Source organism: Mesoplodon bidens (assembly GCF_964165515.1).
Source record: "Mesoplodon bidens genome assembly, chromosome: 14".
Classification (NCBI taxonomy): domain Eukaryota; kingdom Metazoa; phylum Chordata; class Mammalia; order Artiodactyla; family Ziphiidae; genus Mesoplodon; species Mesoplodon bidens.
In genome coordinates, this window is record NC_138170.1 from 49,332,371 (window position 1) to 49,359,461 (window position 27,091).

The 27,091-nt window shown below is 41.5% G+C and overlaps 1 protein-coding gene across 3 annotated transcripts in view; it reads right to left on the minus strand.

The window, feature by feature from the left end:
* Nucleotides 1-5,563: 5,563 nt before the first annotated feature.
* Nucleotides 5,564-27,091, minus strand: part of STON1 (stonin 1) — a 58,121-nt gene continuing 36,593 nt past the window's right edge. For 2 of the 3 annotated variants that reach the window (XM_081254545.1, XM_081254546.1), the window contains exons 2-4: nucleotides 19,805-21,766; nucleotides 11,326-11,528; nucleotides 5,564-8,813 (exon numbers count right to left, since the gene is read on the minus strand). In XM_081254545.1, coding sequence (XP_081110671.1) covers nucleotides 8,739-8,813; nucleotides 11,326-11,528; nucleotides 19,805-21,719 — 2,193 coding nt within the window. In that variant the 5' untranslated portion in view covers nucleotides 21,720-21,766 and the 3' untranslated portion in view covers nucleotides 5,564-8,738. Of the gene's footprint in view, nucleotides 8,814-11,325; nucleotides 11,529-19,804; nucleotides 21,767-23,668; nucleotides 23,718-27,091 lie in introns of those variants that run through there. The other variant, XM_081254547.1, reaches the window with a different exon arrangement.

Consider the following 27,091-nt stretch of genomic DNA (forward strand, 5'->3'; position numbering starts at 1 on the left):
ACTGCCAGGGAATTCCCACAAAAATCTGCTTTCTATTATCACCATGTGCTGACAGTTCTAAGCAACGTCTCAGCTAAAATGCCCCCGTCCCCAACTTTTTTATTGGCATAGTGTTCTAAACAGTTGCTACAATTACTGTTGTTTTAATAATGCATACGTAAACTTCAAATTGGCACTTTTTTTTTCATTGGCACATTTTAATTTCTTAACATTTAATAAACACATTTAATAAACTTAACATTTAATAAACACTGTGTTCTACATAGAAGTTAATTTGGAAAACTCCCAGTTACACAGTTGGACCGGGACGCATGTGGACTTAGATACACATATTTGTTGTGGGAATACATAATGGCCCAGAATTGTTCAAACTTGCTTCAGGCACAATTCTTGTCTCCATCCCCTTTGGTACTACGTATTCCTGGGTTTGAACCATAGATTCAAAATAAACAATGATCATAAATATGAAGAAATAGAACTTGAGTTACTTCAGTTTTGTCATTCTATGTGACCACTTGGAGTTGCTATTTGTGTCTTTAAAAGAGTATAGCAGAGTACGAATGGCAAGATGTAATAGTTTTGTTTGGTTACTTTACACATGAAATACTGTATTTGAATAATAATATATTTAAAATTGACATTTATTCTTCTATTTTAATCATTAATTGTTTTAAAACTAAAGAAGGAATCAAGAAAATAAAACATTACATCAGCCGCTACTTAAATTGTACTTTTTCCAAATGTTTTCATTTTACTAAAGTTCATTTGTTAGTTACTAGAAAACTATTGACATAGAGTATTATTATACCAGACTATAACAAAGAATCAAATTATAAACTCTTAGGTAAATATAAAAACTACTAAATAAATAGTTGTGCATGGGACTTCCCTGGTGGTCCAGTGGTAAAGAAACCACCTTCCAATGCAGGGGACGCAGATTCGATCTCTCGTCTGGGAACTAAGATCCCACATGCCACGGGGCAACTAAGCCCGTGCGCCACAACTACCGAGTCCGTGCTCCTCAACTAGAGAGCCTGCATGCCACAACTACAGAGCCCACGCAGCACAACTAGAGAGATGCCAGCACATCGCAACCGAAGAACCCACACGCCGCAACAAAGGCCTGACGCAGCCAAAACAAACAAACAAACAAAAAAGAGTTATGTACATTTTGTCCTCTAGGAACTCGGAGGAATTTGCAGGTGTTCACCACCTCCACATGAAATGACATTGACCAGTAGAGTTCAATCAAGAAAGTATTTAAAAGCAAAACAAGAGACAATTGAAGCTATGGCTGAATTTATATTGAGGTATATAATACCTTCAACACCACACATACAGTTAATGAAAACTGAAGAAATAGGCACATCTGAAGATATAAATGACACAAGATTCAGATGACACGGGATTGAAAGATGACAAGGAATCATTTTCTATAAGTGCTGACAGTGAGAAAGAGGAGGACATTTTTAGCAAGAGTCAACATCAGTAAGGTTAAAAAATAATAATGGAGAGACACTAGTAAAGACCAAAGCCAAGACTTAGGTCTCAAGGGTTGAAGGGATGTTAAAAAAGATCTCATCCTCACCAGCTACTGTCCCAAAGTTCATATTTGCAGCAAAGCTCCCCCCAAAAGCCATCTACTCACGGTCTCCACATGCACTTGAGTTGTCTGTCAAGTTCACCAATGTTCTCCATGTTGCTAAATTCAATGGTCAATTCTTAGTCCTCATCTTATCCTATAAGCAGAATTTGAAGCAGCTGATTACACTTACTCTAGTGAGCTACTCTTCCCAAGTCTCCTTTATGGGATCATCCTCACTTTCCTGACCTCTGAACTTTAGAGAATCCAAAGGGTCAGTTTTCAGACCACTTCTACTCTTTATATTCACTGCTAGGTGATCTCATCCAGTCTCACAGCTTTAAGTACTGATATCTCTAAAAGTCACGACCCTAGCCCAGACCTCTGTCCCTCCTTATATAGCCAGTTGTAACTTACTGTCTCCAATTGGATATCTAATAGGCATCCCAGAGTTAACACATCCAAACCTGAATTTCTGATCTCTCTCCTCAAACTTTCTCCTAACAGTCTTCCCCTTCTCCATAAAAGACAGCTCCATTTTGTAGCTGCTCAGGCAAAACTCCGGGAGTCATTTTTGGTTCCCTTCTTTCCCTCACTCCGGGAATCCAATCCAATCCATCAGCACACACAATTAGTTCTATTTCAAACGTGTTCTGTACTCCAACCATTTTTCATCTCCCACCCTAGTCGCCATCACCTCTCACCTGGTTTATTGCAGTAGCCTCCTAACTGCTCTCTCTGCTTCTCTCATTGCCCCGCTTCTGTGTCCATGGAACCATCTTAACATGTCATTCAGTTTGTCACTCCTCCGCACAAACCCTTCTAGTGGTTTGCGTCTCACACGAAGTCCTTCCCACAGCCCACTGAGGCCTAAGGATCTGCTTCCCTCACCTACCCACACCTCTCTGATTCCTCCCCCAACCATCCTCCTTGCTCACTCTGCCCTGGCCACCTTATAGCCACCTGCCTCCTCGGTGTTCCTCTGACAGGCTAAGCACACCTTGACTGCAGTGCCTTTGCACTAGGAGTTCCCTCTGCTGGACACACTCTTCTCATTTCTTTCAGGTCTCTGCTAGAATGTCATCTCATCAGACAGGACCTTCCTGACCAACCTATCTAAAAGGGCATTCTCTGCCACTCTGTTGCTTTTTTTTTTTTCCTACATAGCAATGATCACAGCCTGATTCCTGTTTATTGTCTCACTTCCCCCACTATTACATATACTTTACAAGAACAGGAACTTACTGTTTCTGTGATTGTTTATCCCCAGTGCCTAGAAAAATGCAGGTACTTAGTAGACATGCAGTAAACATTAGAATTAGCAAGACAATTAATTGGAGCAATGGTCACATAACATTTTGAGGTGATTCAAAGTCACCGCTTAAGGCACCCAATGTCTTAAACAAGCCTTCTGTACTTCAGAGTGTGGAAGACAGCTTCAGGAATGCCTCAAATGTTCAGCCACATTCATAGACTTACTCATGCTCTAAGGTTTTTGGAAACACATTGTTCTAACAGGCTTTATAAGGGAATGACATCATCTACCCAGAAAGATTTCTGAGAGAAAGATAGAGCCCATCTTGAAAAGACAATGCTCATTATTGATTTCAGAGAACTAAACAGGGTAAAGTCTTATCCCTGAGTCAAGGTGGCATGGAATATTCTCCTGAAAGCACATATTTGCTTGTTCTTACCTCAGAAGCTGAAAGTACAATCCTGGGCTGGAGCTCTTTAGAGACCACATTGATCTTGATATATGTACCTGAAAGCTCAGAAGCTGAATGTGATGGATTCATTGTAATATGTTATACATCTTTCAAAGTAAGCAGATTTAGAGTTCATTAATTCTCATTAGAAAAAGTTTGTTTGAAATGTGTTGAGAAGAAAGGCACTATTTTTCTATCTCTTTAGTACTTACAAATGTTTAGAGATAAGTATGGTATTTAAATCTTCGGGATGTGTAAAATTGTATTTAACAGCCTTTTTAGACAAGGCATTAGGAATACTTTAAAGTGTTTGTCTATTGCATTAATTTTAATTATACTCCACTGGATTCACAATGCTTTGAAAATGCTTTACAAAATGCCCCCAAGATCTTTTATTAATCATAATACAAGCACCATCAAATTCAAATGCTGTTTCGCATTCTGGGCAGCAGCAGCTTGCCTGCGAGCGCCCTCTCCTGTTTCAAGATAATACCGCAAATTGTATTACAGGGAATTCACAGCAATTCTGGATAGGACAAAAATGGGCTTTTCAGGAAAATGTCAACACACACAATCATATTATTTAAATATGCTATCCTCCCACCTGAGGTTTGTACGGCTCTTCTGGAGCAGATAGATGAGGCGAAGATGAGGGAAATGTTGCAGTCCCCGAAGTATAGTGGTGATTTGCATTTCTTCCCTAGGCAGTCTCATAGAAATGAACTTTAATCTTTTAAAACGTGGGGCAGCTCGTCTAATCTGTTCTCCTTACAGACAGGACATAATTTAAAGGCATAAAATCACCTGGAGCTTTTATCTAAGGTAGTTTTTGTAACTCAACTATTTGCTTTCTGGCTAGCAATTCTGTCTTGCTTTAAAAATTGACAAATTCGTGTTTAGATGCCAGGTCTAAGCAGGATCTTGTTAACAATTATAGCAAAAATCTTTTGTTTCAGTATAAACTGGGGAAATTTGCAGGCAATTAGGTCGAGCGCCATGAAATTGCCATCAAGAATGGTTAAATATTGTCAATTTCAGATGGTTCAATTAAATACACCCAGCTTTGTCCGTTAGAACCCTGGGTAAGAGCACAAAAGGTCCTGGGAGTAGAGTAGCTGCTGAGAATGGGGCGGGACTGGAAGAGACCCAGCAAAATGTAGTGAAATCACCCTGTGTCTACACAAAGGGCGGGGGGGGGGGGGTGAGTCTAGGTGCAGTTGAGACAAAACAGGAAAGAAATGATTGATGGAATTTGAGAAATTTTGTTATAAATAGGATTGGTTTATGTTACTTAATCTTTTTGTTATTCCTGCCCAATGAGAATCAAGCCCTGTTAATTTCAGTAGTGGCTAAAACAGTTCCAAATGATCTGGCCTCTATGAAGTTTCATTTCCTGATGCAGTTTTGAAATTTAACTTTAATATAGCTAGATAAGAATTGAATTTCAACACGTGGCAGCTTCCTCATGCAAAGAGCGGGTGGAGCGGTTGTTAGGTTGGTTTATTAGAGCTCATTTATCTTCATATCTTTAGTGCTCCCCCCCAAAACACACACCCTTTATCTGAAATAGATTCTGTAAAATTGCAAAAAAATAATTTTCTAAACTTAAAAAAATTTCTTTACATGCACATCATTTCTAGTTGCCAAAGTTTGAAAGTTCCTTAGAATTCTCCTGGTGATAAATTTCGTCCCATTGGGAAGAATTGTGAAAGACTAACTAGTTCACTTATCCAGGTTATCAACACCTTCATTGTCTTTGAGTTATTTTACAACTCTGTAAATTTTAGAAAACTGATAATAACATACATGATCTCTGTCCATACAAATGCAAATTAATTACGGGCAATTGATTATTGACACTGGCCTATGGATAGATCCATTTTGCATCTATTGTAAATTCTTTTCAGAATTCCTTATTTCCTGTACATGTCTCTGCTCTTTGAATTCTTCTTAGAACCACTTGTAACATCTTACCAGTTCCCTCGTTAGTTAATGAGTTAAGTAAGATCTTGGGCACATACTCATACCATTTATGAGAGTAATGATTATATCCTCTTTTAAAAATCATCTTTTAACATCACAAATTGTAGTTTGATTGTGTTATTTTTCCAGGATGTGCCAAGACGCCATGTACACTGAGTGCTTAATAGTGAAGCAGGTATACATTTGCCCGACAGAGTCAATTGTTTAACGTTATTGAAATTGATTTCAAACCTTAAAAAAAAATTGCCCCAGACCTTGCAAAAGAAGATATAAGTCCATTGAACAGCAAGAATCATTTGAAATACATCTTTAATTTTAAAAAATCAATATGCAATCTACAAAATACTTTGTTACATGATTATTAAGGCTCAATCTGTTTTATATTTGTACTGATGACATAAAATCATATTTTGAATAAGATATAATAATACTTAGTCATTATTAAGGAAGGCCTTCTGGCCTAATTTATAAGAGAAGAAGGTCTATATCGAAAGCACAGACCCAGAATGAAGGGAACTAAAACCCTAGAACTGTTTAATATATAAATCAGGTCAAAAAATGCCAGCCTTTATTTATGCTAGGAAGGGTTTTTTTCCCATACTTTTTTTAATGTTTAAACTATTTCTATCCCCATAAAAAAAGGAAATGTCCTTAAATTCAGATCTGTAAATTGATCAGGTAACCATCAAGCCATGAATTCATTTACGCAGTTAATATGATCCTTTGACTGGTAAGGCAACCAGACCAAACCAATTAGAGCAGAACAATTCATCCCAAACTGGCCAACTCCTTGGAAGTCTGCCATTGTGTCAATTAAACAAATGACCCCCCAAGGGGGTCAAACTTATAAAGCATTGATCTAAATTACCTAAATTAAAATGCTAGAAAGGAGTAATTCCTCCTTCATTCACTTCCTTCCTCCATTCCCTACCTTAAAAGCAGGAGTTTTTATTGTTGTTGTTTTGAAGATCATCATTTACTTTCTGGCAAAGGAGATTCTACTTCTTAATTTGTAAGTCTATGTGGACCCTACATGATTTTTCACTTAGAGCATCAGGATCACATTTGACCTTCTGCCATTTCTGAGGTCAGAAGAACTGTATTAAAAAGCCTCTCCACCTGACACAGAATGTTAATTTAACTTTAAGTAATGAATATTTAAGGATCCTAATAGATGTGCAAATGAACAATTATGCTGCAGCACCCCGCTGTTCCTGCCATCAACCTTTGCATTGCTGCCGAAACTCACTTGGGCTTCAGTCAGCCTTTTGTTACATTTCCAGCACTGAATCTTGAGATGTTCCTGAAGGCAGGAGGGCTGATGAATAAATGACCCCAGCAGTGAGGTACCCACACATACTGGCAACCTGTGAAGCCTAGGGGGTGATTAATTGAACCCTGTGCTGAAATTACTTTGAGGTGTAAATATTCATCAAGTTCATCTGAATCAGATTCTGAGTTCTTTATGGGCAGGATGCCATAAAACAGATCTGAAAGGACCAGCAGTAATTAACCCAGCTACCGTCCCTGGTATCATGGAGCAGCATCAGGTTCCGCCCGCCTCCATATTTGTTCTGAGCAGATTGAAGTCACTCCAGAATGTGCCACACCAGATGATGAGGCAGGATGGTGGAATTTTTTTTAAATGACACGCACATAGATTTGCCCTCCTATACATCAACAGTGAGTCTCAAGCATATGATATTATGAGCAATACATCAGCTGAAGTTAAAAAGAGCAATACCAATTCATTTTAACAGTCAACTTTTGCATTCTTTGTCTTTACAGTAAAATAATGAGAAGCATTAAATCTGCTGATTGATACAGATCATGTTTGTTTTATAAAATCTGCATTTTTTAACAGATTAAAATGAATGTAATGTAACATTAAATAAAATGTATGACACAAACTCTGTGGGCCAACAAACAATGTTGTTTGGAAGAACGCTATTATATCAGTTTTGACTCAAAACAAATCTAGTAAATAAAGAAAAATACCCCCTAATCATATTTAAGGATCAACATAAATTGAAGGTACATTAATACCACATGTTTTTTCCACATGTTTTTCTGACTAAAAAAATACCTAGAATATAGATTTCCTAAATTTAAAAGTCTGACCTTTCACTATAAACACTGAAAGGAAATTATAAACAGAATTATAACTGCTAATGCCATGGGCTTTTCATAAAAAACATTTACCTGACTTTGAAGAACAGAAATATCACTTCTTAGAAACGTAGATAAAACAATCTAGTGTCTTTCACTTCGCTCATCTTTTAAAGAAAATTACTCTAAATTAAGCAGAATTAGCATAAATAGCATGATAGCAGAATTAACATAAAATAATCATAATATGATTTAGACTTCTACTCAAGAGAAGCTTGTGTTAATTACAAAAAAAAAACTTTATCAAAACACATTCTTAGAGTCTGCACTTCTGGGAAACAATATTCATGAACTTTAAAAGTTCATTTTTAACATACATAAATATTTTAACTAGTGTCCAATACTGGGATTCCATTTTGAAAGGAATCTCTCCAAGCAAAGGGCAATATGTCTTAGTGACTTGTACTAAAATATGTATATCAACAGAACTAGCTTCTCTGCAGCACACACCAGGATACAAATGTATTTTGAAAATAATGATACCGTGGGTGAAAGACAGGTACCAAATACAGCTGATGGTTACTCACCAGTGTGGTAATAGGACAGGAAGAAAATAATTCAGAGTCAGAGATAGTCCCACATCTCCATGTTAGCCTGTGGTTTCAACATCATCCTACAACTAGCCACGTTTCAGAGAAGAGCAAGAGGGAAAATTAAGTACATTGGTTTATGTCTCCTTTGATTGCCTCGTCCTCTAGTACTACTGCTAGCTCAATAAGAAGAGGCAGGGGCTGGAGGATAATAAATATGGCCCCAGGTAACCCAGAAGGCAAAACAATCAGCCACCAAGTAATCAAAAATCAAAAATGGGCTTCCGTGGTGGCGCAGTGGTTGAGAGTCCGCCTGCCGATGCAGGGGACACGGGTTCATGCCCCGGTCCGGGAAGATCCCACGTGCCGCAGAGCGGCTGGGCCCGTGAGCCATGGCCGCTGAGCCTGCGCGTCCGCAGCCTGTGCTCCGCAACGGGAGAGGCCACAACAGTGAGAGGCCCGCGTACCACAAAAAAAAAAAAAAAAAAAAAAAAATCAAAAATGCTTTGGCCAAGTGGCTGTCAGGTCACAATAATAGCGCCTTTGAGTTTCACTAGGAAACAAAAACATCATGAAAATTATGGACACAGTTTAGATCACACCCCCAGGGCACAAACATATCAAAAGCATAAAGTACAGACAGTTCGGTTGCAGGTCTAAACGTAACCACTGGACCTGTCATTTCCACTCTACAGTAGCAGAACTTTGTGTGGTTTCTGTGAATTACGTTTTTGGAAAGTGGGTCGTCATCACTGACTCTTGCTACTCCTACTGAGTTACGCAGTCACCAGCTTTATCTGGGTCTTCTCCAGCGATTTTAATCCACTTCTTTTCTATTTCAACCTGTCATGCAAAAGCAAAACAGGGGCAGCATTAACAAATGCAACACAGCATAACATCTCTTCAATCCTCGTTTGTAAATGAGGCAAGGACTCTAGCCACCTCATCCTTTGGACACAAACACAGCCCATCTACCCTGTCACGCCCGTTCCCAAGTGAAGCACACTGCTCTCCTTTGGGACAACAGAGTCTCCTAAATCCTTCCCTTCTAGGGTCAAATCTTGAAGAGGACAAACTTTCTTCTAAGTCAGACATGAGTTTTATAAAATGTATACAGACTACATATACTGATAAGACATTTACAAATCCGGCTAGACATGTGATCAAAGATCCCCCCGGAGTATCATATATCCAGCCTCTAGCCCACCTGAGATTTAGAGCACACCCCCCAATCATCTCTCTAACTAAAACTAGTTTACAACAGTAAACAGCTGGGCCAAACCACCTGCCTGCCCCTCATCTTTTTCATCTCACCTCAAACAGTACCTCCGCACAGAGGCCCTCCAGGACCACTCTAGATAAGGAAGCCCTCCATCCCTCTCTATCCTGTGACCCTCTTTTACTCTCTTCTTAGAATTTGTCACTACTGAAAATTATGTTATTTGCTTGTTTACTAATTATTTTTTGTTCCACCACTAGAAGGTAGGCTTTATGAGGACAGGGAGTTGTCTCTTGTTCACCTTTGTGTTCCCAGCATCTACGGCAGCAGCTGGCACTTTGAAATTGCTCAATAAATACTTATTAAATGGAGGATAACATTTTGAAACTGACTGCCACCAATGCTATTAAAGCTAAAGAGACTTTGGTATATAATTTTGAGCGGTCCTCTACAACTAGATGAAACTGGTACATCCCATGAACAGCAAATGGTATAAATGACATCTCCATGAGCACCTGACACACATTTCAGTCACACATAATACTTAGATGCCTAGTGTTACAGGTCAGCTTCCCCAAGAAGCAGATGCTGAGATGGAGACTGATGTGCAGAACGTTTACTGGGGAGGACACCTGACGAGGAGGGGAGGGAAGGGAGCAGAACAGGAAGAGGGAGAAGTCGGGCCGCAAAGCAGTCACAGTAAAGGCTTCAGCCGATCCCCAGGGAGGGCTGAAGCTACGAAGGCCCCGCAGGGTTATTCCAACTTGAGGTAAAAGGGTCTTTAGACCCCTGATCCACCAGTTACTGGACACAGGCTGCCCCAGGAAGGGGGCGTGACCTGGAGCATGGCATCCTTCTTCATCCAGGGCAATTCCCAGCTGCCGAGGGAATAAGTCCTTCAATCCTGAAGGGGCTGCACAGAACAGCACCCATTCATCCTCCATTTTACCAATAGAATAAAAATCACTGGACCCAAACATACAGGCTTCCGAACAGATAGTCCAAAATAAAGAAAAATCCAGACTTGGTTACTATATTATAGAACCACCAGTTGGTGCTAATGATGTCTTATATAATCACACCATTTCAAGATACTAAGGGAGACTTCCCTTGTGGCGCAGTAGTTAAGAATCTGCCTGCCCATGAAGGGGACATGGGTTTGAGCCCTGGTCCGGGAAGATCCCACATGCCACGGAGCAACTAAGCCCATGCACCACAACTACTGAGCCTGCGCTCTAGAGCCCACGAGCCACAACTACTGAGCCCGCGGGCCTAGAGGCCGTGCTCCACAACAAGAGAAGCCACCACAGTGAGAAGCCTGTGCACTGCAACGAAGAGTAGCCCCCGCTCGCCGCAACTCGAGAAAGCCAGCACACAGCAACGAAGACCCAACGCAGCCAAAAATAAATAAATTAAAAAAAAAAAAGATACTATTGGAAATGTGTGACAGAGGTTGTCTCTATATCTAAGTCTGAAGATGATAAGGAAAAGCAAGTTTAGGAACAAACTTGTGCAAGTGTATGTCACTCTTTAATTCACCTGGCACAAGAATGCAGATGAGCTGATGGTGAACATTTAAAATTGTGGTGATAGAGTAACTCAGTATTTCCCAAAGAGTGCTCCACAGAATACTATTCCAGAAGATATTGATAGGTGTTTTACAGGAGACAAGATTCCATAAGTGATGAGTTGGGAGAAACTGAGTTAACTTTAACAAGTTTCTTTACTGCAGAACTTCTCAGAGCCTTTGTTCAACATTAATTTAGTGTACAACGTTCCCCAACTTATTTTTTTCTTGGATCATTATATGGGACATATGTTCCATAGAACACATCTTGGGAAATGCTGTTCTGACAAAATCTTTATTATAAATATGCTTCTGAAATGTGAACTTATTTTTAATGCCCTGTTTTTCATTGAGAGCTGAGTTAAGTACACAGCACTGTGTCCTCAGGCTCCCAATGTTCTCTAGAACTGAGGGGAAGAACTCGGCTCACTGGTGACCATCACTCTTTTCTAGGTCAAATACACACATACACACACACAGTCACTTAAGAGGGCAAAGCCAATATCTAAAGCCAAATCAGGTCAAAGCTTCGGAAGCCCCAACTTGAACTCAAGGGCTTCAGGATGTACCTGGATGTTGTAGCAGGCTCGCTGATGAACATGTTTCTGTGGCTGGACATCACTCTCCACCCCCAGAGACCTGACCTCTGTCCTTGAGGCACAGGTGTCAAGAATCCCAAACTGAACAGTAGCAAATGGATACCAATCAGAGGGAATTTCTTGGTCTGATCCAAGTTCTAGTTTGTATGACAAACAATGGGGATGATCAGGACCTTGAAGAAAAAAATCAAATGGTCAGTCAAAGTATTTCAATGGCCATTGAACATTTCTCTTGAGCATAAGAGGCATGCATCCCTCTCTTTAATAAGCATTTCCATTAGCACTATGGTTGTGTGAATTTCATTAAACGACATACCATCAAAATTCACAATTTTGCACTAACTGGAGGGAAGTCTACCTGCATTTTTCAAGTACTAGCTTTAAAATAAGTACAACTTTATCATTATATAGTTATATATGTTAACTCCCAAAATGTTTTCAATGAGAAGTATGCTGCTTCTTTTTTTAAAAAGAAAGTTTAATATTTCATTTAATTATTCAAATAAAACAATGACCAACAATACAGCGATCAGAAAAATTTAGAATTATATCAAGTTCATATGTGAGTGCCTTCTATTGGGTGATTCTAATTCAGAATAATAAAAGTATGCTAAGTTTTTTAAATTAAAAGGTGAGTAATATTTATGTTAAGCATCATTATTTGGCTATAATGTGCATAAGATCTGTAAAGAAAGAAAACTTTCTCTTAAGTAGACTGAATAAGATCTTACAGTAATTCTTAATTTATTCATTTTCTTACCACTCTATTTATTGATAGATAATGCAAAGGTAAATTTCAGCCTAAATTAGGTCACATTAAAAAGATGATTTTTTTTTAAGTTAAACTTAATGAATTTTTTTACATTTCAGAAAATATTCTAGGCCAAGAATTCTTTTTTTAGTAGAATGGATTATTTTTTAGTACACTAATTCCCACTCACCCTCCTTAAAGCTTTGACTGGAACTAATGTACTGTGTAAATATGGGCATGCTGACTTTCAGTGTTTCAATACAATATCTGTTTTCACTTTACTTTGCCATATATTGAGCACCTACTCTATGCCAAGCCAGGCTCTGTGCCAGACCTAGGGATATCAGATATACACAAAGCTTTAAGAGGGGTCAGGTACTGTGTGTGTGTTACAATGGAGTAAAAAATATTTTCAATGTAATCACTATAGTAACTCTATAAATGTTCCATGATTCTGTTGCCTTAGTCCACAGCATCTACATATCCCATGCAGCTATCTTTACTTAAATTAAATGTATGAGATGACAATAATTTCAAAAGCCAGATTAAATTACTATACCCCTGACATGACACAAGAACATTTCCATCAGAATATAGTTTTAGGCACAAAAACAAGAGTTTAAAGGATTTCACTTCTTTTTTTTTCGCACAGTGTAAAGGGTTTTTTTTTTTTATTATGTGTAACACAAAGTTATTTAAGTCAATAATTTAAGGAATTTCACACGTTCTGATTCTTCCCACTGCCAATCACCTTAGTTCCTCCAAACTCATAATCTTCAAGATAAAATAGTCCTTTCAAAAAGAAGTTATCATGTGAGTCAGCCCACAATTCTTTTAGTTGGGCTTCTTTGATCTCCAATGAAATATGGACACACTTCAAAATTCCCCACCTGTAATCTTTGGGATCCAATTTGCTCAAGCCATTTACTTTAGGACCATGTTTAGGGTCAGGAGATGGATCTGCCTGGTTCTGAATTTGACACCCTCTAAAAATATATTAGGTTCAAATCATATTCATTCCTAAGCCATCACACCCTAGAAGAGTACAGAAAGATAAATTGCCTTTCATGCCTTACAACCTGTTTCTTGTAGAGAGACTAATAGAATTCTAAGGCTGTAAAAGGCCTTGAGAAGTCATCCATCAATTAACCAACAGATGCTCATTAGCATTTCCTCTCACTTGTAGGGGAGGACAACAGCGACCTCAGAGATGCTCTAAGCTACCCAGATCACTGCAGGCAAGTGATAACTTTATTCACACACACACACAAAGCCAGGGGAGATTCCACAATCCATTAGCCTTTCTGGCCTTCTGTCTGCAGAATACATAAGTTTATTTAAACTTAATTCAGGCAGTCTTCAGTCCTTTATGGCATAGTGGTTAAGCACATAAACACTGGACTCAGATGGCCCAGGGTCAGATCCCAGCTCTGCTACTTAAAAGGTGGATGAGGCTTCCCTGGTGGCGCAGTGGTTGAAAGTCTGCCTGCCGATGCAGGGGACACGGGTTCGTGCCCCTGTCTGGGAAGATCCCGCATGCTGCGGAGCGGCTGGGCCTGTGAGCCATGGCCGCTGAACCTGCGTGTCTGGAGCCTGTGCTCCGCACCAGGAGAAGCCACAACAGTGAGAGGCCCGCGTACCGCATAAAAAAAAAAAAAAGGTGGATGACCCTTGGCAAGTTATTTGATCTCTGTGGGCCTCAGTTTCCCCATTTGAAAATGGGGGTGATGATGAAGATAACAACACGAACCTTATGGGATTGCTGTGAGGATTAAACAAGCTAGTTGGCACACATAAGAGCTCTAGGGACGTGGTATACTATAGTGGTATAGATAGAAGTGCACAGTGCTATTCTATTATAAATTCAGTATTGTTATTTAATTACCATAATTTTGCTAATGAAAGCACCATGAATTCTACACTTTTAGAGCTGAAAATTATATTGGAGATGATCTAATTGATATTAGATGTGAATATTGATATTCATATTTTAAAGAAAAACTTTTTTGGAACTTTTGCAATAAAAATCACCCAAGCTGAAGACCTAGTACTCCAAAAATAGGTTTAGAAACAAAACCTTTCTACCCACTTTTCTAAAAAACTGGTAAAAGGAGAACGTTTTTCCTTTCAAGTTTTCTGGCATATTCTTCCTGGCTTTTAAAACTCTAAATACTCTACAATGTTTAATAATTCACACTCCCTTTGGATTTTGATATCCATGAAGAGAAGTATCATGTCCGTCCTTAGCACAAGCCTGGCACATTTGGGGCTCAAAGGATATTTGTGGAATTTACAAGTGAATGAATAAAAGATAGAGGAAAATCATGTTCTTTATCTCAGTACTGACCACCAGGGGGCACTCTCGGGCTTCGGTAATTAGTCCCTCATCACTTTCTAAGGACCAGGAATGCAAATCACGAAATCTATTTAGGTCTAGTAGATACCGGGTCCCTCTTGAACCAAAATATTTCACATCTGAAACTGAATTGGTGAGAGCTGGAGGGAATGAATGGTAGAAGGATAACACAAGTAGTGGAGGAGGAGAGAACCACCAATGTGCTGAAGAGAAAGCAAAGAAAAAAGTAAAGGCGAGTCATATTTAAAAATTGGTAAAACTGGGAAAGTGGAGATAGATACATTTGTTAATTGACCCTCCACCATGCTCACTTCTCTTTCTACGTCTACGCTACCATATGTACCCTTTATGGCTAATCGGTGTTTTCAAATGTCCTCATTCTCTTCTCCCTCTCCTTCCTCCCTTTTCCTCTCTCTCCCTCCCCCTCCTTTTCCACCACCTTCTCTTCCTCCTCCTCCCCCCCCTCCTCCTCTGTCCCACCCCCAGCAAAATCTGTGCACAAGAAACTGTCCTCTGTTGTCATTCACACCTTAGCCTGAATGAACTATCTGGGGCCAACCTTTGTTGTAAAACGAAAGGCTCACCCACTGTTAAAGGAATATTAAGCATTGATGTGCTGGTAGAAGAGACATTTAAGGAGCCAGCATCCCTTCCCACCTCCCCTGAAATCACATATAAGTTATTTCACCAATAGGAAAATTCAATTCCGATCTCAAAAATCCCCAGGAAAGGGGCATAAAATTTTTTTTAATTAGTACGTATACTTCATATATTTTTTTCATTTCCTTTTAAAAAAATTTTTTTCTAACAGGTTTTTCAGAAACTAGCTTGAAAGGGTAACGTTTTAAAGACCCTCTTTTAAAATCCTCTGTTCTCTAAATACCCAAGTGATTTTAAAATCATATAGAAACATTGAGATACTCTAAGTCCTTGCTCCTCTACGTGAGGTCCGTGGCCAGCCGCGCTGGCATCACCGGAGCACGTGTGGGTGACACAGTATGGGGGAGCCCCACCTGCTGATTCAGAGTCCACATTTTAACAAGGTGATTCATATGCACACAAAAGTTTGAGAAGCACTGCCTTAGGATAAAGATTTCCTCTCTGCCCCAACCTTACTCTTTCTATGCTTCTTCTCAAGAAGCAAAATGCAAGGCAGCCTCTCACTCTTTGCATTATCCTCCCCCCAGCCCTATCGTGGAGAAGCTTCGGCGACAGGGCCACGTGATCCCAGAAGTGTCTGGGCCCCAGCCTGGCTCACAGCTGCCCCCTGCCCCCTCCCCCAGGCTCCGCACAGACCTGATTTGAACAAAGCAGCTTTGATCCCAAAGAATTTGGTCAGTGAATTCTCACCATGTAATTGTCTGGAATGCTCACAGTCTGTGTGAGCCTGGTGTTATGACAGTCTTCCACAAGAATTCCCAAAGGCCAAGGCCAAGTCCAGCCAGCCTCTCTGGGAATGCACACTCTTCAAATTGTTCTCAGTGAGCTCAGCTGTGGTAAATATGGATGGGAGGGCAATAAAAGGGCTCTAGAAGACACAGGGGTACACAGAGCAGGGAGGATTGATGCCTAGGAGGCCATGACAGGTCTCCCAGGAGAGGCACGAGGCCAGCTGCATGGGAGAGCCTCTTACAAGCACCAATAGCTGGGCCTCACCCTGGGAGTCTGATTGGTAGGGATGAGGCCTAAATATGGGTATTTTAAATATTAAAGCTCTAAAGATTTTAAGGACTCTAACATGCAGCCAGAGCTGGGAAACAGATTTTAAAAGGAGAGAGGAGAGGCTATCTCAGCTAATGGCACCATCGCCCACCAGGACCTCCTCCCAGCCGCTCCCTTTCCCCCAGGCCCACAGACCATCTGTCACTGTCTCGGGGTCACCTCTTCTGAATTCGCTCACCCACCGCTCACCTCTGTCTCAGCGCTCCCACGGCCCTCCACCTTGCTCAGCCTCTCTCCCCTCCTACCAGCCTCCCTGTACTATAATCTACTCCTGAATCTTTCCTCTGCAACATACGCCTGACTTTCTAAAACAAGGTAGGATTCTGTCACAGTCATGCCTGAAAACATTCCTGAGGCCCTGCTGACAAACTCCACACCCCACAGCATGGCTCACGACCCTCTTGGCAGGCTGGTTTCTTCTCCAGCTATCCCCTCGGTCCCATAAATCAGGTAAGATCCCCCATTGACACGCCTGTGTTTCTGCTGTTTCTATCCTTGATGGAGTCCCACTGGTTCTCACAGACCAAGCTGAAGCATCGCCTCTCCAGCAGAGCCTTCCCCACTGCCCCCTGCAGTTGATGACTCCTTTCTCTGGGATCCCTATTAGATAACGTCTGTACATGTTCCAGAAGAGAAGAGCAGATTTCCACAGCTCATTTGGATAGTTGCTTCCGCATCTGCCTCGCCTGCTAGACTTATGTTTCCAGACAGCAGGGATCATGTTTGCATCTGTATCCCCCAAGCACCCAGCACGGAGCCTGTACCTAGAGGAAATTCAGTGGGTGTTTGTGGAATGGACGTGTGAATGAGTGAGCCCTCTTATTAAATTCTTGTGGACTGGATCAATTAACTCTACCATTAATTCTGAGAAAATGCACTGTTATGAACAGGATCATTTTCACAAGAAGCTTTGTATGTTGTTCTCCTTCCAAAATTAGAAAAGAATGATTGGTACAGGTTCTCAGTTTGAAAAAAAAAAAGCGTGGTTGCCCCAGAGGGTCTAGCTGGAGTGCCTGCTCCGAGGTAGAGCAGCTGGAGTGGCCCATTGCGAACCTGCCCCCCTGGCCCTCTGACTCGAGCTGGACAAGCCAGCAGGCTGAGCCCTCTGTGCTCCTCTCTCAGAGGCATAAGCTTTGCTGCAAATCCATGCAAAAGGTGCACCTGACCTTTTGTTCTGGGCCCAGTGACCGTCCCTAGGACCAAAGGAGAACAACAGGAGTCAGGTTATCACCCAGACCTCAGAGGACATCTGTGGACCAAGGAGGTTACAGTTCACGTTCCAGCCTGCCTCTCCCTTTCCCTTTGTGTTCAGCAAAATAAAAGGCGATGATATTCTGATTTTTATAACGTCTCTCACCTAAAAGTAGCACAAATGACTTTGAGAATAGATCCCTTGGAACCACACACTCAAAACCTCAAAATCTGTTTCCCTGGGGGGAAGATAATCTGAGAATGGTTTGAACTTGCTCCTCCAGCAACGTTATCAAGAAGGCAGGAAGTTGGGACTTCCCTGGTGGCGCAGTGGTTGGGAATCCGCCTGCCAATGCAGGGGACACGGATGGGTTCAGGCCCTGGTCCAGGAGGATCCCACATGCCGCAGAGCAACTAAGCCCGTGCGCCACAACTACTGAGCCTGCGCTCTAGAGCCCGTGAGCCACAACTAGGGAAAGCCCGTGTGCAGCAACGGGGACCCAACACAGCCATTAATTAATTAATTAATTAATTAAAAAAAAAAAAAAAGAAGGCAGGAAGCATTACCGCTGTGGATGATATCCTGGAAGATATTCCCATCATGCTGGAGTTGACCAAGAGGTGCCGTTAGAGGCCACACCTGTGACCACACTATCCTATCACTGCCTCTCCCTGCCCTGGGCCTGGGCTCTCCTGGCTGTTCCTTGGAACTAGAAGGTAACCACCAACTACCGTGAGTCAGGAGGACACTGTGGAGGGGAATTTGGCACAAATGGAGAAAAGCAGGGAGTGTCAGGAAAGGCTACTGAATGGGGGCTTCCCTTCAGCACAGGGGCCTAGGGCTCCTCAGCTGCCAGCTGTGTCTCTCACCTGCTGGGCCCTGTCTGTAGCTCAAGATACAATCAGTCGACAGATGTTAAGCCAGAAAACTGCAGGGCACAGACAAGGTGGCATGCTGCCCCTTAGGTCCACTGTAGTCTGGGGCTAGCTCTTCCGGCCCCAAAACATCACGAGACCTGCAGAGCAGTTTCCCTCAACCTGGGTCATACATTAGGTTCACCTGGGGAGCTCTCAAAACATATGGGTGCCTGGGGCCCTCCCCCAGAGATTCTGATTTAATTGGCATAGAGTAGAGCTTAACCATCAAGGTTATTTAAAAGCTCTCAGGCTATTCTGATGGCCAGTTTTGAGAAACACTGCTGTAGGCCCACCCTGAATAAAAATGCTTCCTCTGCAGTCCACAGCGTGGAGGGCCCTAGGATGTAATTAAATTCCCCTGAAGGATTAGACCAGCTGTGAGTTATTTGGAAACAGGGATCAATCTTCTCTTTAGCCCCAGTACCTGATGTGGCACTTGGAATACAGTAAGTGCTCAATAAAGGTTTGCCTAAATGATGAATGCATCAACTCAGATGCCCCAAATCTGCCCCCAACTTAGCTCCATAGCCCAGTGTTCTGCCAGAAATAACTGAACTAAAACAGGCAGCAGCCCTAATTTCAAATTGTGCTTTTTTGCTTTATTATGTTACACCCACTACTAACTTACTACTTTAAATTAAATGCAGTGCTAGGGCTGTCTCTTCAAAGTTCTAAGCTTCTAGATTAATTGTTTGCTTTACAAAATAAAAAAAAAGTAACTGAATTTTAATGCTTAATTAAAATTAAAACAACTTGTCAAGATGGTCAAATTGGTCAATTCAGCAAAAGAAATTAACTTGGGTAAAAATGAAAGGTAGTCTTATTTCAAGAAGCAGGGAACAAAACCTAAGGAGGAAGTGGTACTGGCTGAGAATACAAAAAAGTTCAGGTATATTCAAGGATGACAGATCTTAAAAGGTCAGTTAGGGAATCTAAGCTATATGAACAATAATTTTTTTTTTTTTTTTTTTTTTTGCGGTACGCGGGCCTCCCACTGCTGTGGCCTCTCCCGCTGCGGAGCACAGGCTCCGGACGCGCAGGCCCAGCAGCCATGGCTCATGGGCCCAGCCGCCCCGCAGCATGTGGGATCCCCCCAGATCGGGGCACGAACCCGCGTCCCCTGCATCGGCAGGCGGACTCCCAACCACTGCGCCACCAGGGAAGCCCTGAACAATAATTTTAATATCTGAGGCTGATGGTTGACGTCAAGAGGTCCAACTAGAAATTTTCCCTCGGTACCACCATCCATAATAAAATCCTAGCCTCGGATGGTATTTCTTATGATATCTTAAAAAAATTTTAGGCTAAACTTATCTGGTAGAAATAGGCATAAGGGGACAAAATAAACCAGCTGTTTGACTAAATGCTCCATTTCCCACCCAGCGATGTAAGCATGGCCTCAGCTGACTGACGTTACCCCATCTGCCTCAGCCTGGTTTCAACCCAAGGAGGAGGGTGAAAACATTTAAGTGATGTCACGTGAAAATCAGCTTGGCGTGTTGAATATTTACTTGAATTTTTATCAGGAAGCCGGTCTATCTTCCATACGACAGCCCGGTAGGCACTCTCATATTTTGCTGACCCCACAGTGACCTGTATGACAGGTTCAGATTCAGGTTCATGTAAACTCCCCAGACACGCCCGGCGGTTCATTTTGGCTTTCAGGGACTTCTGCCTCTGGAGGTTCATGGTCCAGAGGGCCTTGATCCACTGCGATGGAACAGGAAAGTGTATCATTATGTTGTCACAGGACCTCAAGGATGGTCTCTGGACCAACGGGGCCATGTTGACAAAGGCCTGAAGCTCCACATACGCCCCCTGGACAACCACTACAGACTTCAGGGAAAAGGGAAGATCTTCCCCGCTATACAAAGTCTTGAAACGCATCAGCTCAAACCGGCAGGCATCCAGAGGTACAAACTTAATGATTCTTGATTGCTCAAATTCTTGTGCTTTCACACACTTATGAAAATGATAGTCAAGAATATCAATCCCCTTCTTTTCTGGGTCTTTTTCAAAATAGCATTCATTTCGCTTCTGCAGCTCAAGGTCATTCAAAGTTAAAAAGCATTCTGTGTTCCCATTCACAAAGCAGAGGCAACAGATTTGAGTTATCACAGTACTTTCAACCAATTTGCCTTCTTCTTTAGTGATTTTACCCCAAAAGTTGTCCACAATTTCAAGGAAAATTTCTTGTTCCTCATAGTTCTTCTTTGGTTTTGAAACAGCTGGCAGCTTTATCAGCTCCTCCTCCACACTGGTCAGAAAGTCAAGGAAGTCCTGGTACTCTGTGGATCCCAACTTCAGCATTTGTTCTATATCTGGTTCGTGAACTACTTCTGTCTTAGAATGGTATTTCCTTTTTTCTGTGTAAGACACATGTTCAATCTTCACAGTATGGATTTTTCCTGTCACACTAAAGTTCTCAACTTTGGGTTCAGAAAGCCTGCAATATGGATTGAGCTGTAACTCTTTAAATGGTTTTTCTAACCCCTTCTCATAATACATTTGCAAAATTCCTCCAGGTAAGACTTTTAGAAAAATTGGCCCCCACTGACGGGAAGACATCATGTTCTTCTTCTCAGGAATTCTCAACATGAAAGACCATCCGGCTTTTGGCTGACTCCTGAAGAGCATGTGGGGGACAAAGGAAGAGGCAGCACCTTCAGCATACAGATATTGCGTAGACAAATTTCCAAATGAGTCTTGGTTCTCAGCTGATTGGAGATGTTCAAGTTTCTCACAGATGTAGCTGAGTGAACATTGATTTAAGCCTTTTTGATCAATAGGCATCTCTTTGTCTCTTGATGGGACCATCTTTCTGCTTCCTGGAGGGTCAAAGGTGAGCTGGGAAGCACTGCCTTCATCTTTCCAAAATGGACTTGAAAAGGCACAGTCCTCCTGAAAATACTGAAACTGGGGAGTATCACTTTGGAACCCTAGGCTGCCAGCCTGGTGAGGGCTCATTTCATCTGGAAGACCCACTTTGGGAGCTGGATGTATACATGAGTGGTCACTGAGTAAGGAAGCATGCGATAAACAGGTTGATTTAGTAGGCAATAAGGAAGAACCTGCTCCAGGTATAAATGGACTGTTTGAAGTTGATTCTGGAATAGGATAAAGCACATGAGTCCCTGCTTTGGGGATGCCAGGAAAACCTGGGAAGTCTTTGGTAGGTGTAGAAAGAGGAGAGTTACTTGGAGGTCCTGGACTGAAATAAAAGTCTATGATGGGAGAGGAGAGAGGGGTACTGCTGGTGGAGGAATATCCACTGGGAAATTCCTTAGTACCAGAAAGGTTCAGTTTAAGTCCATTTGGCCTACAAATGCCTTGATTCTCCAGAGGGAAATTCTTTGACTTTTGAGAAGACTGAAAAGCAGGGTCATCATCAAATGTGACCCAATTGCCTGGGTTTGTGGAGCACATCTTTGGGATCAGATTGTGGTCTTGCCAATGAATCAGATATGTTGTCTCTGTTAAAGGAGAAAGAGAAAATAAGAATATAAAATGAGGGGGAAAAATTCAAGTTACTAGAGGTCATTTGTTTTGAGAAACACTTGGATTTAAAAGTATTCAGATTTATAAATTAACTGAGTTTAAAGAAATGCTTAAAAACTGTAACACTTTTGATGGCTGAATGGATTAAAAAAACAAGATCTAACCATACGCTGTTTATAAGAGACCCATTTTAGATTTAAGGATACACATAGACTGAAAGTGAAAAGATGGAAAAAGATATTCTATACAAATACAAACCAAAAGAGAGGAGGGGTAGCTATGATAATACAGGACAAAATAGACTTTAAGTCAAAAACTGTCACAAGAGACAAAAAAGGGCATTATATAATGAAAAAAGGGTCAACTCACCAGGAAGATATAACAATTATGAGTATCAGAGCACCCAAATATATGAAGCAAACATTAAAAAACTGAAGGGAGAAAAAGATACCAACACAATAGTAGTAGGAGATTTCAACACCCCAATTTCAATAATGGATAGGACATCCAGATAGAAGATCAATAAGGAAAGAGAGGACTTGAACAACAGTATAGATCAAATGAACCTACCAGACATATACAAAATATTCCACACAACAGCATCAGAATACATTCTTCTCAAGCACATGCATAACATTCTTCAGGATAGATCTCATGTTAGTTTACAAAAAAAAGTCTCAAGGGCTTCCCTGGTGGCACAGTGGTTGAGAGTCTGCCTGCCGATGCAGGGGACACGGGTTCGGGCCCTGGTCCGGGAACATCCCGCATGCTGCGGAGCGGCTGGGCCCGTGAGCCATGGTCACTGAGCCTGTGCGTCCGGAGCCTGTGCTCCGCAACGGGAGAGGCCACAACAGTAAGAGGCCCGCATACCACAAAAAAAACCACAAAAACACATAGAGGCTAAACAATACACTACTAAATAACCAAGAGATCACTGAAGAAATCAAAGAGGAAATCAAAGAGGCTTTACAGGTGAATTTTATCAAACATTTAGAGAAGAGCAAACACCCATCCTTCTCAAACTCTTCCAAAAAATTGCAAAGGAAGGAACACTCCCAAACTCATTCTATGAGGTCACCATCACCCTGAAACCAAAACCAAAGATGCTACCAAAAAAAAGGAAAATTACAGACCAATTCTACAAAAAAAGAAAAAGAAAAGCGTCACCATCACCCTGAAACCAAAACCAAAGATACTACCAAAAAAAAGGAAAATTACAGACCAATTCTACAAAAAAAGAAAATTACAGACCAATGTCACTGATGAATATAGATGCAAAAATCCTCAACAAAATACTAGCAAACAGAACCCAACAACACATTAAAAGGATCATACACCATGATCAAGTGGGATTTATCCCAGGGATGCAAGGATTCTTCAATATATGCAAATCAATCAACGTGATACACCATATTAACACACTGAAGAATAAAAACCATATGATCATCTCAGTAGATGCAGAGAAAGCTTTTGTCGGGAGGCCTTCAAGATGGTGGAGGAGTAAGACGTGGAGATCACCTTCTTCCCCACAAATACATCAGAAATACATCTACATGTGGAAGAACTCCTATAGAACACCTACTGAACACTGGCAGAAGACCTCAGACTTCCCAAAAGGCAAGAAACTCCCCACGTACCTGGGTAGGGCAAAAGAAAAAAGGAAAAACTGAGACAAAAGAATAGGGACAGGACCTGCACCTCTGGGAGGGAGCTGTGAAGGAGGAAAAGTTTCCACACACTAGGAAGCCCTTTCACTAGTGGAGACAGGGGGGTGGGGGAGGAAGCTTCAGAGCCACAGAGGAGAGCGCAGCAACAGGGGTGCGGAGGGCAAAGCAGAGAGATTCCTGCACAGAGGATCCATGCCAACCAGCACTCACCAGTCTGACAGGCTTGTCTGCTCACTTGCAGGGGCAGGTGGGGGCTGGGAGTTGAGGCTCTGGCTTCGGACGTCAGATCCCAGGGAGAGAACTGGGGTTGGCTGCATGAACACAGCCTGAAGGGGGCTGGTGTGCCACAGCTAGCCAGGAGGGAGTCTGGGAAAAAGTATGGAACTGCATAAGAGGCAAGAGACCATTGTTTTGGGGTGTGCGAGGAGAGGGGATTCAGAGCACCACCTTAACAAGCTTTAGAGATGGGTGCAAGCCAGCTACCAGTGCGGACACCAGAGATGGGCATGAAGCGCTAAGGCTGCTGCCGCCACCACCAAGAAGCCTGTGTGCAAGCACAGGTCACTATCCACTCCTCCCCTCCCAGGAACCTGTGCAGCCCACCACTGCCAGGGGCCTGTGATCCAGGGACAACTTCCCCAAGAGAACACACAGCGCATCTCAGGCTGTTGCAATGTCACGCAGGCTTCTGCCACCGCAGGCTCGTTCTGCATTCTCTACCCCTCCCTCCCCCCAGCCTGAGTGAGCCAGAGCCCCCTAATCAGCTGCTATTTTAACCCCATCCTGTCTGAGGGAAGAACAGATGCCCTCAGGCGACCCAAATGCAGAGGCGGGGCCAAATCCAAAGCTGAACCCCAGGAGCTGTGTGAACAAAGAAGAGAAAGGGAAATTTTCCCCAGCAGCAGCAAGAGCAGCAGATTAAATCTCCACAATCAACTTGATGTACCCTGCATCTGTGGAATACCTGAATAGACAACAAATCATCCCAAAATTGAGGCAGTGAACTTCGGGAGCAACTGTAGACTTGGAATTTGCTATCTGCATCTAATTTGTTTCTGGTTTTATGTTTATTGTAGTTTAGTATTTAGAGTTATTATCATTGGTAGATTTGTTTATTGATTTGGTTGCTCTCTTCCTTTTTTTTATAAATAGATATATTTTTTTCCTTTTTCTTTTTTGTGAGTGTGTATGTGTATGCTTCTTTGTGTGATTTTGTCTGTATAGCTTCGCTTTTACCATTTGTCCTAGGGTTCTGTCTGTCCGTTTTCTTTGTTTGTTTTTGTTTTTTTGTATAGTTTTTAGTGCTTGTTATCATTGGCGGACTTGTTTTTTGGTTTGGCTGCTCTCTTCTTTTTTACTTTTTATTATATTTTAATTTTTTTATTTTTAATAATTCTTTTATTTTTTATTTTAATAACTTTATTTTATTTATTATTTTTTTCTCTCTTCCTTTCTTATTTTCTCTCTTTTCTTCTGAGCCGTGTGGCTGATAGGGTCTTGGGGCTCCAGCCATGTGTGAGGACTGTGCCTCAGAGGTAGGAGAGCCGAGTTCAGGACATTGGTCCACCAGAGACCTCCTGGCTCCACATAATATGAAACAGCAAAAGCTCTCCCAGAGATCTCCATCTCAACGTTAAGACCCAGCTCCACTCAACAACCAGCAAGCTACAATGCTGGACACCCTATGCCAAACAACTAGCAAGACAGGAACACAATCCCACCCATTAGAAGAGAGACTGCCTAAAATCATAATAAGGTCACAGACACCCCAAAACACACCACCGGATGTGGTCCTGCCCACCAGGAAGACAAGATCCAGCCTCATCCCCCAGAACACAGGTACCAGTCCCCCCCATCAGGAAGCCTCCACAACCCATTCAACCAAACCTTAGGCACTGGGGGCAGACACCAAAAACAACGGGAACTACAAACTGGCGGCCAGCAAAAAGGAGACCCCAAACACAGTAAGTTAAGAAAAATGAGAAGACAGAGAAACACACAGCAGATGAAGGAGCAAGGTAAAAACCCACCAGACCAAACAAATGAAGAGGAAATAGGCAGTCTACCTGAAAAAGAATTCAGAATAATGATAGTAAAGATGATCCAAGATCTTGGAAATAGAATGGAGAAAATACGAGAAACGTTTAACAAGGAACTAGAAGAATTAAAAAGCAAACAAACAACGATGAACAACACAATAAATGAAATTAAAAATTCTCTAGAAGGAATCAATAGCAGAATGACTGAGGCAGAAGAACGGATAAGTGACAGGGAAGATAATATAGTGGAAATAACTACCACAGAGCAGAATAAAGAAAAAAGAAAGAAAAGAATTGAGAACAGGGTCAGTGACCTCTGGAACAACATTAAATGCAACAACATGCGAATTATAGAGGTCCCAGAAGAAGAAGAGAAAAAGAAAGGGACTGAGAAAATATTTCAAGAGATTATAGTTGAAAACTTCCCTAATATGGGGAAGGAGATAGTCAATCAAGTCCAGGAAGCGCAGAGAGTCCCATACAGGATAAATCCATGGAGAAACATGCCAAGACACATATTACTCAAACTATGAAAAATTAAATACAAAGAAAAAATAAAAGCAGCAAGGGAAAAGCAACAAATAACATACAAGGAAATCTCCATAAGGTTAACAGCAGATCTTTCAGCAGAAACTCTGTAAGCCAGAAAGGAGTGGCAGGACATAAAGTGATGAAAGGGGAAAAGCTACAACCAAGATCACTCTACCCAGCAAGGATCTCATTCAGATTTGATGGAGAAATTAAAACCTTTAGAGACAAGCAAAAGCTAAGAGAATTCAGCACCACCAAGCCATCTTTACAACAAATGCTAAAGGAACTTCTCTAGGCAGAAAACACGAGAGAAGCAAAAGACTTACAATAACAAACCCAAAACAGTTAAGAAAATGGTAATAGAAACATACATATCAATAATTACCTTAAATGTAAATGGATTAAATGCTCCCACCAAAAGATATAGACTGGCTGAATGGATACAAAAACAAGACCCGTATATATGCTGTCCACAAGAGACCCACTTGAGGCCTAGGGACACATACAGACTGAAAGCGAGGGGATGGAAAAAGATAGTCCATGCAAATGGAAATCAAAAGAAAGATGGAGTAGCAATTCTCATATCAAAAAAATTGAATTTAAAATAAAGACTATTAGAAGGGACAAAGAAGGACACTACATAATGATCAAGGGATCGATCCAAGAAGAAAATATAACAATTGTAAATATTTATGCACCCAACATAGGAGCACCTTAATATATAAAGCAAATGCTAACAGCCATAAAAGGGGAAATCGACAGTAACACAATCATAGTAGGGGACTTTAACACCCCACTTTCACCAATGGACAGATCATCCAAAATGAAAATAAATAAGAAAACACAAGCTTTAAATGATACATTATACAAGATGGACTTAATTGATATTAATAGGACCTTCCATCCAAAAACAGAATACAGTTTCTTCTCAACTGCTCATGGAACATTCTTCAGGATAGATCATATCCTGGGTCACAAATCAAGCCCTGGTAAATTTAAGAAAACTGAAATCGTATCAAGTATCCTTTCCGACCACAATGCTATGAGACTAGATATCAATTAC